The sequence below is a fragment of the Zootoca vivipara genome, chromosome 5 (assembly GCF_963506605.1).
Source record: "Zootoca vivipara chromosome 5, rZooViv1.1, whole genome shotgun sequence".
NCBI lineage: Eukaryota > Metazoa > Chordata > Lepidosauria > Squamata > Lacertidae > Zootoca > Zootoca vivipara.
Window position 1 is genome coordinate 66,275,979 of NC_083280.1, and position 13,227 is coordinate 66,289,205.

Sequence of the window (13,227 nt, forward strand, 5' to 3'; positions counted from 1 at the left end):
TACTAAAAGCAGCCATTGAGGATATGCTGTGTATTAACCTAGAACTTTATTATGTAATGCTTGAGCTTTACCCCACTAAGCTATGCCCTTTTCCATGCAGCAGAAAAAAGAAGTTCACCATACTGAAGTTATTACAGAAGATTCAAAACTACAAAACAAAATTATGTGGTGATATTCCCACACTAGTCTAATCACAAACTGTCAAAACCCCACCAATTTTCCCCAATGAAATTTGGGTATACTTTTAAACGTGTTCGTCTCCATTAAGCAATCCCCAGGCTTTTAATCACATGTGCTTTTCATTATTTTACTGAAATATAAGTGATTTTATTCCATGTGCTTCCATATAATAATACACCCAACACAGTGACAAGAATGAGACTTTAATCAGTTTTAAGTGGAGTTTTAACACTACGATAAAGGGCTGTTAAACACAATAACAAACGGACATCTGATTTGTATGAGACATTATCCTGTACATGTCATTTTCTTGTTTTGTGTATCCTCGGTGCATAGCATTACACACAGAGCCACTGTTGCACAGCACAATAGTATCTGAAGAGGCTGAATCAGAATAAGGCTGCTTAACAGACTTTTTTTCTTAGTGTATATATATATGTATATATATATAATATTCTATATGAAAACAGACTGAGAATTTTGAACTGGTGGAGTAAAGAGGCAGCTCTACCAAACATTGCAGTTAAAGCCTCCTTTTAGTGCACAGTTCCACCCCTTCCATCTGCATGCATGACACATTTTAACAGTATTTTAAAAAGGTAAACGAGGCACTTTGTGGCAACCACAGGCATCGTTAACATATTGCACATTTGCTAGAATTTTAAACATGGAACTGCACACTGGCACCCCAAACTCTTTTTCCTTAAAGCTGAAAACAATTGATGCTGCATGTAAACATCCCTTCAGTTTACAATTTGTGCCACAGCATATAACCTTGGTGCTATTTTATACAACTGCCCTTTAACTACTGTGACAAACTATTTTAAATGGGGCTACAGATGATGAGGGGATGGCACAGGGCCTAAGAGTAAGCTCCTGTCAAAGTGATGCCTTCAAGTAATTTCAGACATGTAAGCTGCTGCACATCCAAGAATTTAAGCACACAGTCCAGAAACTCAAGAAATTACCTACAAGAATGCATTTTCAAGCTAAATGATGAATACTGTCATAAATAAAGTTTTAATTAGGACTCAAACCTTTCAGTCATAGTAATTCTTGCCATGTTCTATGGGGATGGAAGCTGAAACAAAAGTATAGAAGAGTATGCATAATATATTATATATATATAATATATATATATAATACCATTTTCCTTTTCCAATGACTATACCATAAAAACGTAAGCAAGGCTTCTCAGAACCACTGACACATTCAAAATCCAAACCCTCATTCAGACCTTCACATTCCAAAGGAAGAACAGTGCAAAAGGCCATTGAAATATTTCCAATCTGACCCTCCCATGTTACACAGTAGAACTGTACAAGACACTGAACACTGTCAACATCCAAACATTTTAAAGCACAAACTTTTTAGTTGGCTAAAGTGGCTTTCAAATTGTCTTAACATAAATCAGGCTCAACGTAAGTTGCAGGAGAAAGTCAACGGTGACTTGGTAGTCACCTCTCGCCAATAAGGTCCATGTATGGTATTGTAGAACTGGATCGAATCTGAGGAAATCTAAACATTAGCTTTGAAAAAAAGTTTACGTAATAGATAAAATCTATGATCCTGTGCAGTTACACGCAAGTTCCACTAAAAATAATATGAAGTTATAGGCACGCAACTACACAGATTAGAAATGGGAGCAAATTTACCAATGAATGTTGAAGCAGCATGCTGCCCCTTTGTTCGGTATTCAGCCTGAGTTCTGCCTTGACTAGTTACCATATATACCCTTGTTATCAATGCTAATGGACTAGGAAAAATGGATTATTCCAAATTCTTTTACTCAAATGGGACAATAATGAACAAGTTTAACTCCAATAAACCAATGGGATTTTACACCATGAAATTCGAAATAGCAGTTCCAAATGTTTGAAAGACAAGGATTTTTTTATTTTCTTTTTTTTATAGAAAAAATATTACTTCAACATTTATCATCCACAGCTGGGGGCATGGCAACTGTAACACACAAACAACTGTGTAAGCCTATTTCTGGTAGACAGCCTCCACATTTGTATGGTTAAGTCATTGTTACGGTGTCTCACATGTAACCAAATTTTCATATCCCTTCATTTGTAGATCTTTTAAGATGCTGTAGAAGGTTCATTCCTGTACCCCTAATACAGAACCACTCCCTCTAGCTGCCTTTTCTAGCACCATTATGCTTTAAAAAAAATAAAATGCACAAACAAGCAGTGACAGCGGCGATTCCTCAAATGTCCAGGATTTATTACTGTAGCATGCTAAAGAGGTGCATGTAAGTAAGCTGGGAATGGTACACAATCCAGGGTCCAGCACAAAACAATCCTTTCTGAGCTTCTCTTTCCACTCTCCTACCCATATTACATGCATTTGAATGTAGTAAAACCCGTTACTTCTCCAAGCCAACTGCAGACTTATCTGTTGCCACATAAGTGCAAAGAAAGGGGCAGGATGTGAACCTGTGTATTAGAAAGAGCTTTACAGCCACTTCAATTGGTGACAGAACACAAAAGGAAAATTCCCTACGTATACACATCAGATCTGTCTCCACTTTTATAAAACTGGAATCAAATGGGAAAGTGCCATCTTTGTGTTTTCCTAATTGAAGTTTAAATGTTCTCTTGACACGAAAAGGTATATACATAACATAGCTACGTAACCTTTTTTTTCCAACTGGACAAGAAGTGTCAAGCCCAGAGACTTCATAGGGCAAAATGAGATTGGTCAGGAAAAGAACTGTTCCTACAACTGATAATTGTGACACAATGTCCTATTGCCATTTCAAAAGGTCCATAATTCAGTTTATTCAAGTTTTCTTCTTTGTGGTATTTTTTCCCAAATAAAAAAAAATATTCAGACTTTTGTAATTTGTGTATGCTGATCTTCGTCAAAAGGTTCATTCTCTGGATCAGAGTCAGTGGTGTCAGAATACCTATAATGATCAGGTTCATTATCACTAACATCCGGTGTTACTGAAGTTGAGCTGCTAGCCTCTGCGTTTGATGGCTCCTCTACTGTTTTTGTGAAAAATAGCTTCACCTAGAAAAAAAGACAAAGGATATCAGTCCATATTTGCTTGGAAAAGAAGGAATAGGTTACTCCCTGCATCTGTAGTTCTTTGTGTGGTCATCTGTGCACAGCACTGTTATGAACAAGAAAAGTGAATGCAGAATATTATACTAGTTGATGTGCTGTTTACAATTCATGTATGCTATAAAAAAAATCACAACCTAGGCATTAACACTAGACAAAAACCCAAAGAGCAAGTATCTTATGTGATTAACTGGGGATCTTTAAAGCAGCACCGGTAATTTCAAGACGTATTGTTATCTTACATCTTTCATTTCTTCTAGAGTGGCTGATCCAATCTTCTATTAATATGGTAAAGCCCCATATTTCTAGCTTCTTCATAGTTATTCTAACAGTTAATCTACTCAGGATGTGGTCACTATCTACTCTATCAAAAGATTTTAGCAAGATCCCAGAAACCTTAAGAAAAGCCTAACGAAGTACTTATTAAATGTGTGCTTCCGAAATGGAATTGTAAAAGGAAACTAATTTTTCTTTCTCACATACTATAGTCTAAACATCAATTAACAGAATTCAACTTGGGTTCTGCCAAAATCAGCTCTTACTATATTTGTATGCAGGTATGGATAACACAAATGAAAGAGGAAAATAAGTCAGTGTGATAGCAGTTTTAACATACAAATAAAACAGTTTAATACAAAATTCTCTTAAATTTGAACATCTTCCTGTTATTGATAATCGGAGGTAAGATTGCCAGAGTAATTCATGCTCTAGTACAGGCATCCCCAAACTACTGCCCGAAGGCCTCTTTTATCCGGCCCGCGACGACCCCTGCCGCCACCCACTCTTAGCAGTGTGGCTGCCCACTTCTGGGTCGGATGTGCGCCGGAAATAAGCTTGAGTGCATGCGCAAGCATGATTTCTGGCACACTTCCAGGTCAGAGGAGACCCATGCGCATGCGCACAAGCTATTTCTGACGTTCCTCCGACTCGGAAGTGTGCTGGAAACAGCGTGTGCGCACACGTATGGGCACGCTTTCACCCGCCCTCTGCGCGATCAGCACAATGGGTGCCGGCCCGAAGCTGGGTAAGTTTGGGGAGCCCTGCCCTAGTAACTCCCAGTTAGCTTACTATAATATGCTTTACATAGGGTGCGCTTGAAGATGACTCAGAAGCAGTGCAGTCTGGTGGAAATCTTATGATATTGCTGGAAATCTTATGATACTGATTCTGAAGCTGCCACTCTCATTTTATATTTACTGGGCAGATGGATGTTATTTTTAAGTTGTGTTTTTGTACCCTATCTTGGGATCACTTGTGATGAAGAGTGGGCTAAAAGTATTTTAAATAAATTCATTGCAGGGTTGTCACACATTTACCCTTAAGGTATACAGTGGAACCTCAGGTTACGTACCATCCTCCTTTCAAACGCTTCGGGTAACGAGCTCCGCTAACCCAGAAGTAGATGCTCCTGGTTGCAAACCTTGCCCCAGGATGTGAGCGGAAGATGTGCAGCGGCAGCAGGAGGCCCCATTAGTGAAAGCGCACCTCGTGTTAAGAACGGTTTCGGGATAAGAACGGGCCTCTGGTACAAATTAAGTTCATAACCGGAGGTACCACCACTGTACAATAAGACCCCAGATTTACTATGCATGGCATACTTTCAATCTCTCTGAGCACACTTCAGGTTTATTTGATAATAGTAATAGTAATAATAATAATTTATACCCCGCCAATCTGGCTGGGTTTCCCCAACCACTCTGGGTGGCTTCCAATAGAAAAATAAAATACAGTAATCTATTAAACATTAAAAGCCTCCCTAAACAGGGCTGTCTTCAGATGTCTTCTAAAAATCTGGTAGCAGTTTTTGTCTTTGACATCTGATGGGAACAGGGCGGGCGCCACTACTGAGAAGGCCCTCTGTCTGGTTCCCTGTAACTTGGCTTCTCACAACGAGGGAACCGCCAGAAGGCCCTTAGGGCTGGACCTCAGTCTCCGGGCAGAACGATGGGGCTGGAGACGCTCCTTCAGGTATACTGGACCAAGGCCATTGAGTATACCTACCTTAAAGTTTGGAGAAAAGTAACGATTTGCCTTGTCTTTATTTGCCTTGTCCAAATCATTTTTTGTTAGTGTAAGTATTAGATATTCCTTATCATTATCTGAACGCTCTGTACTGAAAATCCCATCAAGTTCCTGATCTCCAAGAAGACTTCCGTTTTCTACTTTGTCAGAATTTTCTTCTGGTCCTGGTATGAAGAATGTATTTACCCAGAAATGAAACATTTTGTCCTAGAGACAAAAGGAAAAAAAAACTTGTTTTAACGTAACATAAACATGGCACAATATGAATATATTCTATAGAAATCTGGCTGCACAAATACATACACACGAAGTTTTATGGTGGGGAGAGTTTTCCCCCATCTTCATTTTTGCACTGACACATATACCTCTACCACCCTCCTTTCTGGTAGAGCTGCCCCAATGCCTAGCATGATTATTCATTAAAATTTTGTTGAGTGTTTAATTTCAAAAACCTTTTCTCCTCTTTTTTACAACTTGAAAATCAACCGCAATAATAAGTAGCTTTCTAACTGGCACAAAGACCAGATGATCTGTGCTGCATATACCCCATCTCAGTTCAACTCTTTATTGGCCTGGAGAACTGAACTTTTTCTTCCTCTTCTCCCCCATTCCCTTAAAAATTGAGAAGTGGGTCCACATATTTCAGGAGTAATTATAAATTGAACTTGTGATGATTGCAATGAGGTTGCGATGGGGTCTCACCCATCCTCAGCTTTCCTCATTTTTCCAGCAGAAGGTAAGCTGTATATCCACTTCATCCAAGTGCTGGTACATAGTTTACTGGTACAGCATCACACTAGTGTCACTGGAGGAGCAAGAAGAGATAGATCTTCCTTTGCTACTGCTGCAGCAGTCACCACCGTCAAATGAATGGATGGGTGCAGAAAAAGGTATGGATGGCAGTTGGAAGGGAAGGAGGATGATTTGAGTTCTTCTCTCACTCATATTCAACCATGAGCTAAAAAAAGAATGCAGTCACTGTAATGCTCATCCTCTTATTAAAAAGCGAGCACTATAAACCAGGGTTCATAATCCAGGCCTGGAGGTTACAAGATTTGGCAGCATCAGATACAATTCATTAGAGGAATTTCCAACAATTAAGGATCAAGTCAACTGAGTACCACCACTTTGTACAAGTACAATTAAAACAGGCATAGTACAAAACAAAACAAAACAAGTCATTTGCAACCTCTGATATGTGTGTCTACTGATGTCAAATATCCATGAAAGTCTGTATGGTAGATTAGATACTACTAGTGGTAGCTGCAATTGGTAAGAAACGAAAGTACCCATTAACCAAGGACTAAAATTAACCATAATGGGGATACTGAAATTATCCATTGCTACAGTCAAATTCCTTTCAATAAATGTTTTCCATGATATACTTCCTGTAAGAAATTGTTTGTTTTCTCATGTGTATATTCTGCCTTTTAAGTTGCAAAAGGAGAGAACCTGCTTTTCATCACTAGAAGGAAAGTGTAACAAGTTAAAGAAACATCGTTTCTATAAGGAGTAACTCTGCTGTTACAGTAATGTTGAAGTAGATAAAGAACAAGAGATGCTGTTTGGACTAAGTGTGTTGCCTTACACTCCACTAGAAAGCTATTGCCATCCCGTCGCCCCAAAAAAGTTTGTGCTGATTGTTTTAGTCAGATGTTTCATAGTTCTGTACTGAAAGGATCATAGAAAAAATAGAAATGATTCTACACTTCTATATTTACTTTCCTGGTCTGGGGATTCTATGAAAAGGCTGCTAAACGGAGCACCTACTTAACCTAAAACTGCTCAATAAATTGTATCTGCAAGATTTAGAAGCCTTTTGTACTGCTTTTCTATATATACAAGGTAGTCATGTATGCAAGAGGGCAGATTACATTCCAAGTAGTTATGTGTATTAAGACACCATTGTGATAGTCAGGATCATAACCTTCTAATGTCTTAAATGCACTCATCTGTGCTTTCAGGGCATAAATCCAGGTAAGTCCATGAATCTCTAAAGGCAGACCGACATAACTAGATTCCAGAATTATTTAGGAATTATTGATTTGGATAACTGTTGGTGATCTGGGTGAAAGATGTTGGCTGCAACCATATCATTATTACAGTGGCAGAGGACACTCTGGTATAAGGGATACAAGAGGTTGCTAAAAATAGGAATGAAACTTACTAAAAATGCAAATTGTATTCTATTTGTGCTGAAGCCGATTATAGCAACATCTTTTTTAAAAAAATACTCTCATCGTGCAAAAACCAGCAGCAAAGAAAGATTCCTTTGCAGGTGGTACAACTGTACCAAAGCACAGTTCAAAAGTGCTCCCAATGACCTAGCACAACTGGGCTGCTTCCATCCCAGAACACATTCTGTTAATGCAATACACCTGAAGCCAGTTTGAAAGCAAAAGTTACTTTTGTTCAAAGCAGCTCAATTAGCACAGGCTGAAAAACTGGGTACAGTTGAGCCAACCTTGTCCTATGAAATTATGTTTCAGTGTTTTTTGCTCATTTCTATTAAGAAATGCTGACTGGTAGTTAGAAAAACTAACTATCAACTGGTCAGCTTGACATCAATAAGAGGAAAGGTCATAGAACAAATAATTAAATGGTCGGTCTATGAGCACTTAGAAAAGGATGCTCTGATTACTAAGAACCAGCATCAGTTTCTCAAAAACAAGTCATGCCAGACAAACCTCCTCCTCCTTCTTCTTCTTCTTCTTCTTCTTCTTCTTATTATTATTATAAAGTTACAAGCTAGTGGATCAGGGGAACACTGTGGATGTAGTGTATCTTGATTTCAGTAAGGCTTTTAACAAAGTCCCTCATGAGATTATTGCAGAGAAGCTGGTAAAGCTGCAGTATCTCACGCCAATATCCTCTTACTACAAAGAACAGCTTTTCCGCGGCAAGTGGAATGGACTGTAGCTGTGGGAAGAGGCTGGGAAACCCCAGTTTACAAGCCCAGTTCTACTGGTACCACTCTGGATTTAACTTGCAATGTTTGGGCTTCAGCCCTGAGATCTCATTTATCACAAAAGGTTGCTCAAATGATAACAGCAAAAGAAGTTAAGACTGTACCAACATGTTCCCTTTTATGCTAAGATTAGACCTATCCTATCCTACTTCTTGACACATAAATAGGACAGACATGTGAGCAGCAGGCTGCCATAATATTCGATTTGACCCTCAGACTTGAAGCACTTGTGGGTCCACTGCAGCATTTAGAAACATTTAACGACCTAATTAGCAAGTTGCCATTCTTTCTGATTTGGGCTCAACAGCCACCGTTAATGAATATATAAGCTAAAGACGACTTCAGCAACTGATGGTTTGGAAACTTCAGATAGTGCAAAATGTGATAGTCCACATCTCTAAGATGAAGTCATGGAAATCAAAGCAGAAATCAGTCATTATATACAACATTTGCTTTAATACTAAGTGGGCAGATGGCATATATACATTGTCCCCTTTCACACAATATCCAGAAACAATGACAAGAAAAGCATAAGTGAGTCATATCTGCTTCCTTATTACTTTGGTAGAATGCCTAAAGTCACCAATAGCAGACTGAACTGAAGAGTTGCTGGATTTAGAACCAGTAAGGAATTGGGGGGGGGGGGGTTGGAATCAATATTTTCTCAGATTAAAACAAACACACCTTTTTCAACATCTTGTTTTGCTTATGGAAGAATTCCACCTTGATATCACCACACACTGGCAATGGCTGAGGGAATTCGAAGTACATGTATTTGTCTTCACGTCTTGGGGGTCCTGAAGAGGAGGTGAATATCTTTACCTTAAGTTGGTAGACCACAAAATGAGGATCTGCATGATAAAAATAGCCAAGCAGTTTAAAATTAATTTAAAGTCCAGAATTAGAAAGACCTGAAGCAAGTATTTTTTAAAGCATTTGAGTCATGACTCTCAATATGAATGTTGTTATACTAAGCGGTCAACCGTTTCCAAATTAAGTCTGTTGTGAACAGTGACATTTTCAATCAATCTAGCACTGGGTTACTTAAGCGCCTTCTATAGAAGAATGCTTACACAGTGAGCCTCAACTAGAACACAAGTGACTGGCAATTTAATCAGCTGAATTAGCTAGAACACTGCTAGCCAACCAAGGAACAGAACTACTCAACAGAACCACAGATTTAACATAATGGCCTAGTTTGCATAATGGCCAGCCAAGCTATGGCTTACTGGGACTATGAAGGCCAAACTGGTTTGTTCACTTCAGACTCATAGCAGCAAAGTATTGTTAAGAATCAGTTATACTTTTCTAAACTGGGAAGAAAGTTTGTTCTATATACTTGATCACATACAAGTTTTAATTAATGCAAACAGTTAATATAATAGAGTTGAAAAAAAATTAAGCTCTTGTCAAATTACATGTGTAAAGATACTGAATCTCTTAAAAATTAGGTATTCTTGCTATCAAGTATCCATGTGGCAGGGGAGCTCATTCCTTTTCCCCTTCCAACACAGCTTGTGCTTACTGAGGACAGAGTTTAACTATAACCCACGGGTCAGATGACATGCTAAGCCAAATCCTGACTTGGTGCAACAGCAAAAAGGACCAGGGAGTAACAAAACAGCTGCAAGCTTCTCTCTTGACAGCCCATCTACTTACCTCTAAAGCTACTCACCAATTATGTATACTATCATATGATGTTAAGTTTTTAAAAAAACAGAAAATACGGTAATGAGAATTTATGGCTTGAACTAAAGGCTTGTATCGAAAGGTCTTACCTTGCCTGTCCAAGAATTTGAGCAAAAGCAAAATAAGCTTGCTGACCAAGACAACAATCCTAGGCATACATATGTGGGAATAAGCTCTATTCAACTCATTGATACTTATTTTCGAGCAGCTTAAACATGCATAGGATTAGGCTGTGTGCCTCTTACATGGAATGTAGAGTGGGAATTTCATAATTCATTCTGAATTACAAACTAAACTAGAAAGGAGAAGTGACAGAAAAAACATGTAATGAAGCATTTAGGAGAACAAATGAATACTCCAGCCAATTTCTTTAGCAGGCAGGGAGGGAAGAGAGAAAATGGAATTCAAGATTGTTCTAATACGATGGTTCCATCAACATAAGTATTTTTACTTGTCAGACAAATGGCCTCCCCTCTCCTCCCATGTGCTGTTTTAGGTGTCGCCCGACCCTCCAGAGAGGATCTGAGGGAGGTGGGGGGCGCAGAGGAGGAAAGCCCTATTGTGCTAGTATGAGTCCTTACACTAGCTGCCACTGTGCACCAGGCTAGTTGACTCTGACCCTTAGTCTATTGGCTAACTCAGCCAATATTAAAGTGGTTATGAAATGAGAGCAACAGTGAACAGATGTAAATACAAATATTAGAAGACAACATCTCACAGTAGAAATGTTTAAAAACATACTTACTGCAAGTGCCGCCACTAAACATCGGAATAGTTTCAAACATCATCTTATGAAACAGGAGGGCCACTGGTCTGTAATCCAGATGATTCTTTAACAGGTAGCTATAGTAATATACATAGCGCCTCTGACTGGGAATAGTTACTCCCTAAATAAATAAATAAAATCTATAAGATCAAGAATGCTAATCATGTATGCCATTTTTCACACTTTGTTACTTGACTTTCATAAATTAATTTCTGAATATGAATCTGATCTCTCAATTAATTCCTATGTTCCTTAATATGTACACTTCAAAGCCAGTATGAGAGCACTTAAACATTGGCAAGCCTGTAGCATGTTATAAATTTTAATGTCACCAAAAAGAAAAGAAAAAAGCTATCTGTCCATGCTTTTCCATTAACTCGGAATGGTCTTCTATGTATATTCAATGTTTCTTGAGCTTCCTCTTTTATAACAGTTTAATTCCATATTCTGTCACTCACTCCTGTGATGCTGCATAGAAGACTGGTTGCATACAATGGCTAGTTTTTATTATTATTAAAGATATGTGAAAACACCAGGCAGGCCCCACAAATAACCCAGAGATGCATTTTAAATAAAAGGACACATTCTTTTCTTTTTTAAAAAATATATAGTTATTAAAGATTTTCTCAAACAACAGAGAATACAAAAAAGAAGAAAAAAAGAAAATACAAAACCACACAAGTAAAAAGAAAAAGAAAAATAATATCCTAGCAATCAAATCTTATCATAACTTCCTTTTAGGACTTTCCCGACTCTCTCCATATTGGGTCCATTATCACAGCTAAATTAACAGTATTCAATATATTCCATCAAAACTATTTATGATATTTTCTAAACCTTTTATATAATATCCCATATCTCAATTCTACTTTTATCTCCTTTTATCCAATAATTCCAATCTATCATTTCTATTATCCTTTAAATCTATAATCTATAACTTCCCCTCACCTTTATTTTTTGCTGACAATGAATCATCCTTCAATTATTAACTCTTATATCTTAATACATTTATAACAATATTAAAATTTCATCCCTCCTTCCACCAATTCCAGATTCTCTGGAAATTTTAGCGAATTCCATTATTCAGACCAGTATCGGGTCTTCCATATCATCCATCCATTAATTCATTATACGATTCCTTTAACCCATCCCCACCCTTTCCCATATCCTCATACCCGCTTTTTTACACCACTCCTTCTGTTTCTCCCTCCCTCTATCTGCCTCCCAGCACCCTCTAACTTCTTTAAGGTTTTCCCCAAATATGCCCTGTCCTCCCCCCTCTCACTGGGAGGGCAAAAGCCCATCCTAATTTTCCCTTGAGTGGTTCTTGTAACAAGTCCTTCCTCTGTTCCACATCTCTCACTTGTGGAACATTCTCTTCATTTTCCTCCTCTTCTTCAGTGTACAAATCAGTCTGCTGCTCTGTTTCCATATTCATTGTTAATAAATCCTCTTGATCCTCTAACGCCTCTCCAGGTCTGTTGTCCAAATATTTTCTTATTTGTTGGTTTTGCTCACGGAGCTGGTTTGCGTTCAGGTTCAGTTCCTTTTTAATGTCCAAAAGTATTATAGAGATCCTTAGCCAGAGTCCCTCTTTGTCGGATGTTGAGACTACAGCCATCTTATCACTTTCCATCCCGTGGGAAAACAGCAGAGTGCAGGGCAGGAAATGACAGGGATGTTGTTTGGATAGTTAGTACTCCATTTTAAACCCAATCTGGGAATCTTTTCTCTTCTTAATTCTCTTCCATGATTGAAGTTCTTTACTTTTTAACCAAGTCCAAGTCAAAGCAAATAAAATTTGTAATCCTCACTTAATTTCTATGGTCCATTCGCTAATCCCTCCAGGAACCCAGAACAGGCTTCTTCAGGGACTTCCTTTAAATACACTTCTTTAAACTTGCAGGGAATTTAAATATTACTTCACTCTTCACTCCCCCCACCCTGCTTCAGGGAGAGAGCTTTTAAGTCTAATTGATGGCAAATTAGATGTTTCCTTTCACCTTCCCGGCAGGGGTCAGGTTACTGTTTCACCAGTCTCTCAATAGAAGAGGTGACTTCCAAAAGGACACATTCTACTCATGTAAATTTATATTTTGGTATGAGCTTTCGTGTGCATGCACACGAAAGCTCATACCAAAATATAAACTTAGTTGGTCTTTAAGGTGCTACTGAAGGAATTTTTTTATTTTGCTTCGACTCAGACCAACACGGCTACCTACCTGTAACTACTCATGTAAAAACATGCTGATTCCCATACCATCCTCGGGCCGGATTTAGAAGGCGATTGGGCCGCATCCAGCCCCCGGGCCTTAGTTTGGGAACCCCTGTTCTAGTCCATTGGGTGGGGTTAATTAAATACTGTAGAGGATTATCCAAGTCCTGTCTTCCATTGCAAAGTTACATGCAAAAATACATAAGTAGTTCATTATAAGAAGTAGAAATATAAGAAGAAATGGGCAAAAGGGGAAATTTCAGCTGGCCCTGTAGTTCTGATATTTTAAATGGTAGCAGGAAGTTTCCA

The 13,227-nt window shown here is 38.4% G+C and overlaps 1 protein-coding gene across 1 annotated transcript in view; it reads right to left on the reverse strand.

Annotated features, from left to right (window-relative positions):
• Positions 1-366: 366 nt before the first annotated feature.
• The window catches only part of PTEN (phosphatase and tensin homolog), a 51,359-nt gene continuing 38,498 nt past the window's right edge, over positions 367-13,227 (reverse strand). The window contains exons 6-9 of the mRNA XM_035137353.2: positions 10,683-10,824; positions 8,933-9,099; positions 5,260-5,487; positions 367-3,204 (exon numbers count right to left, since the gene is read on the reverse strand). Of these exons, the coding sequence (XP_034993244.1) occupies positions 3,019-3,204; positions 5,260-5,487; positions 8,933-9,099; positions 10,683-10,824 (723 nt within the window). The 3' untranslated portion in view covers positions 367-3,018. The remainder of the gene's footprint in view (positions 3,205-5,259; positions 5,488-8,932; positions 9,100-10,682; positions 10,825-13,227) is intronic.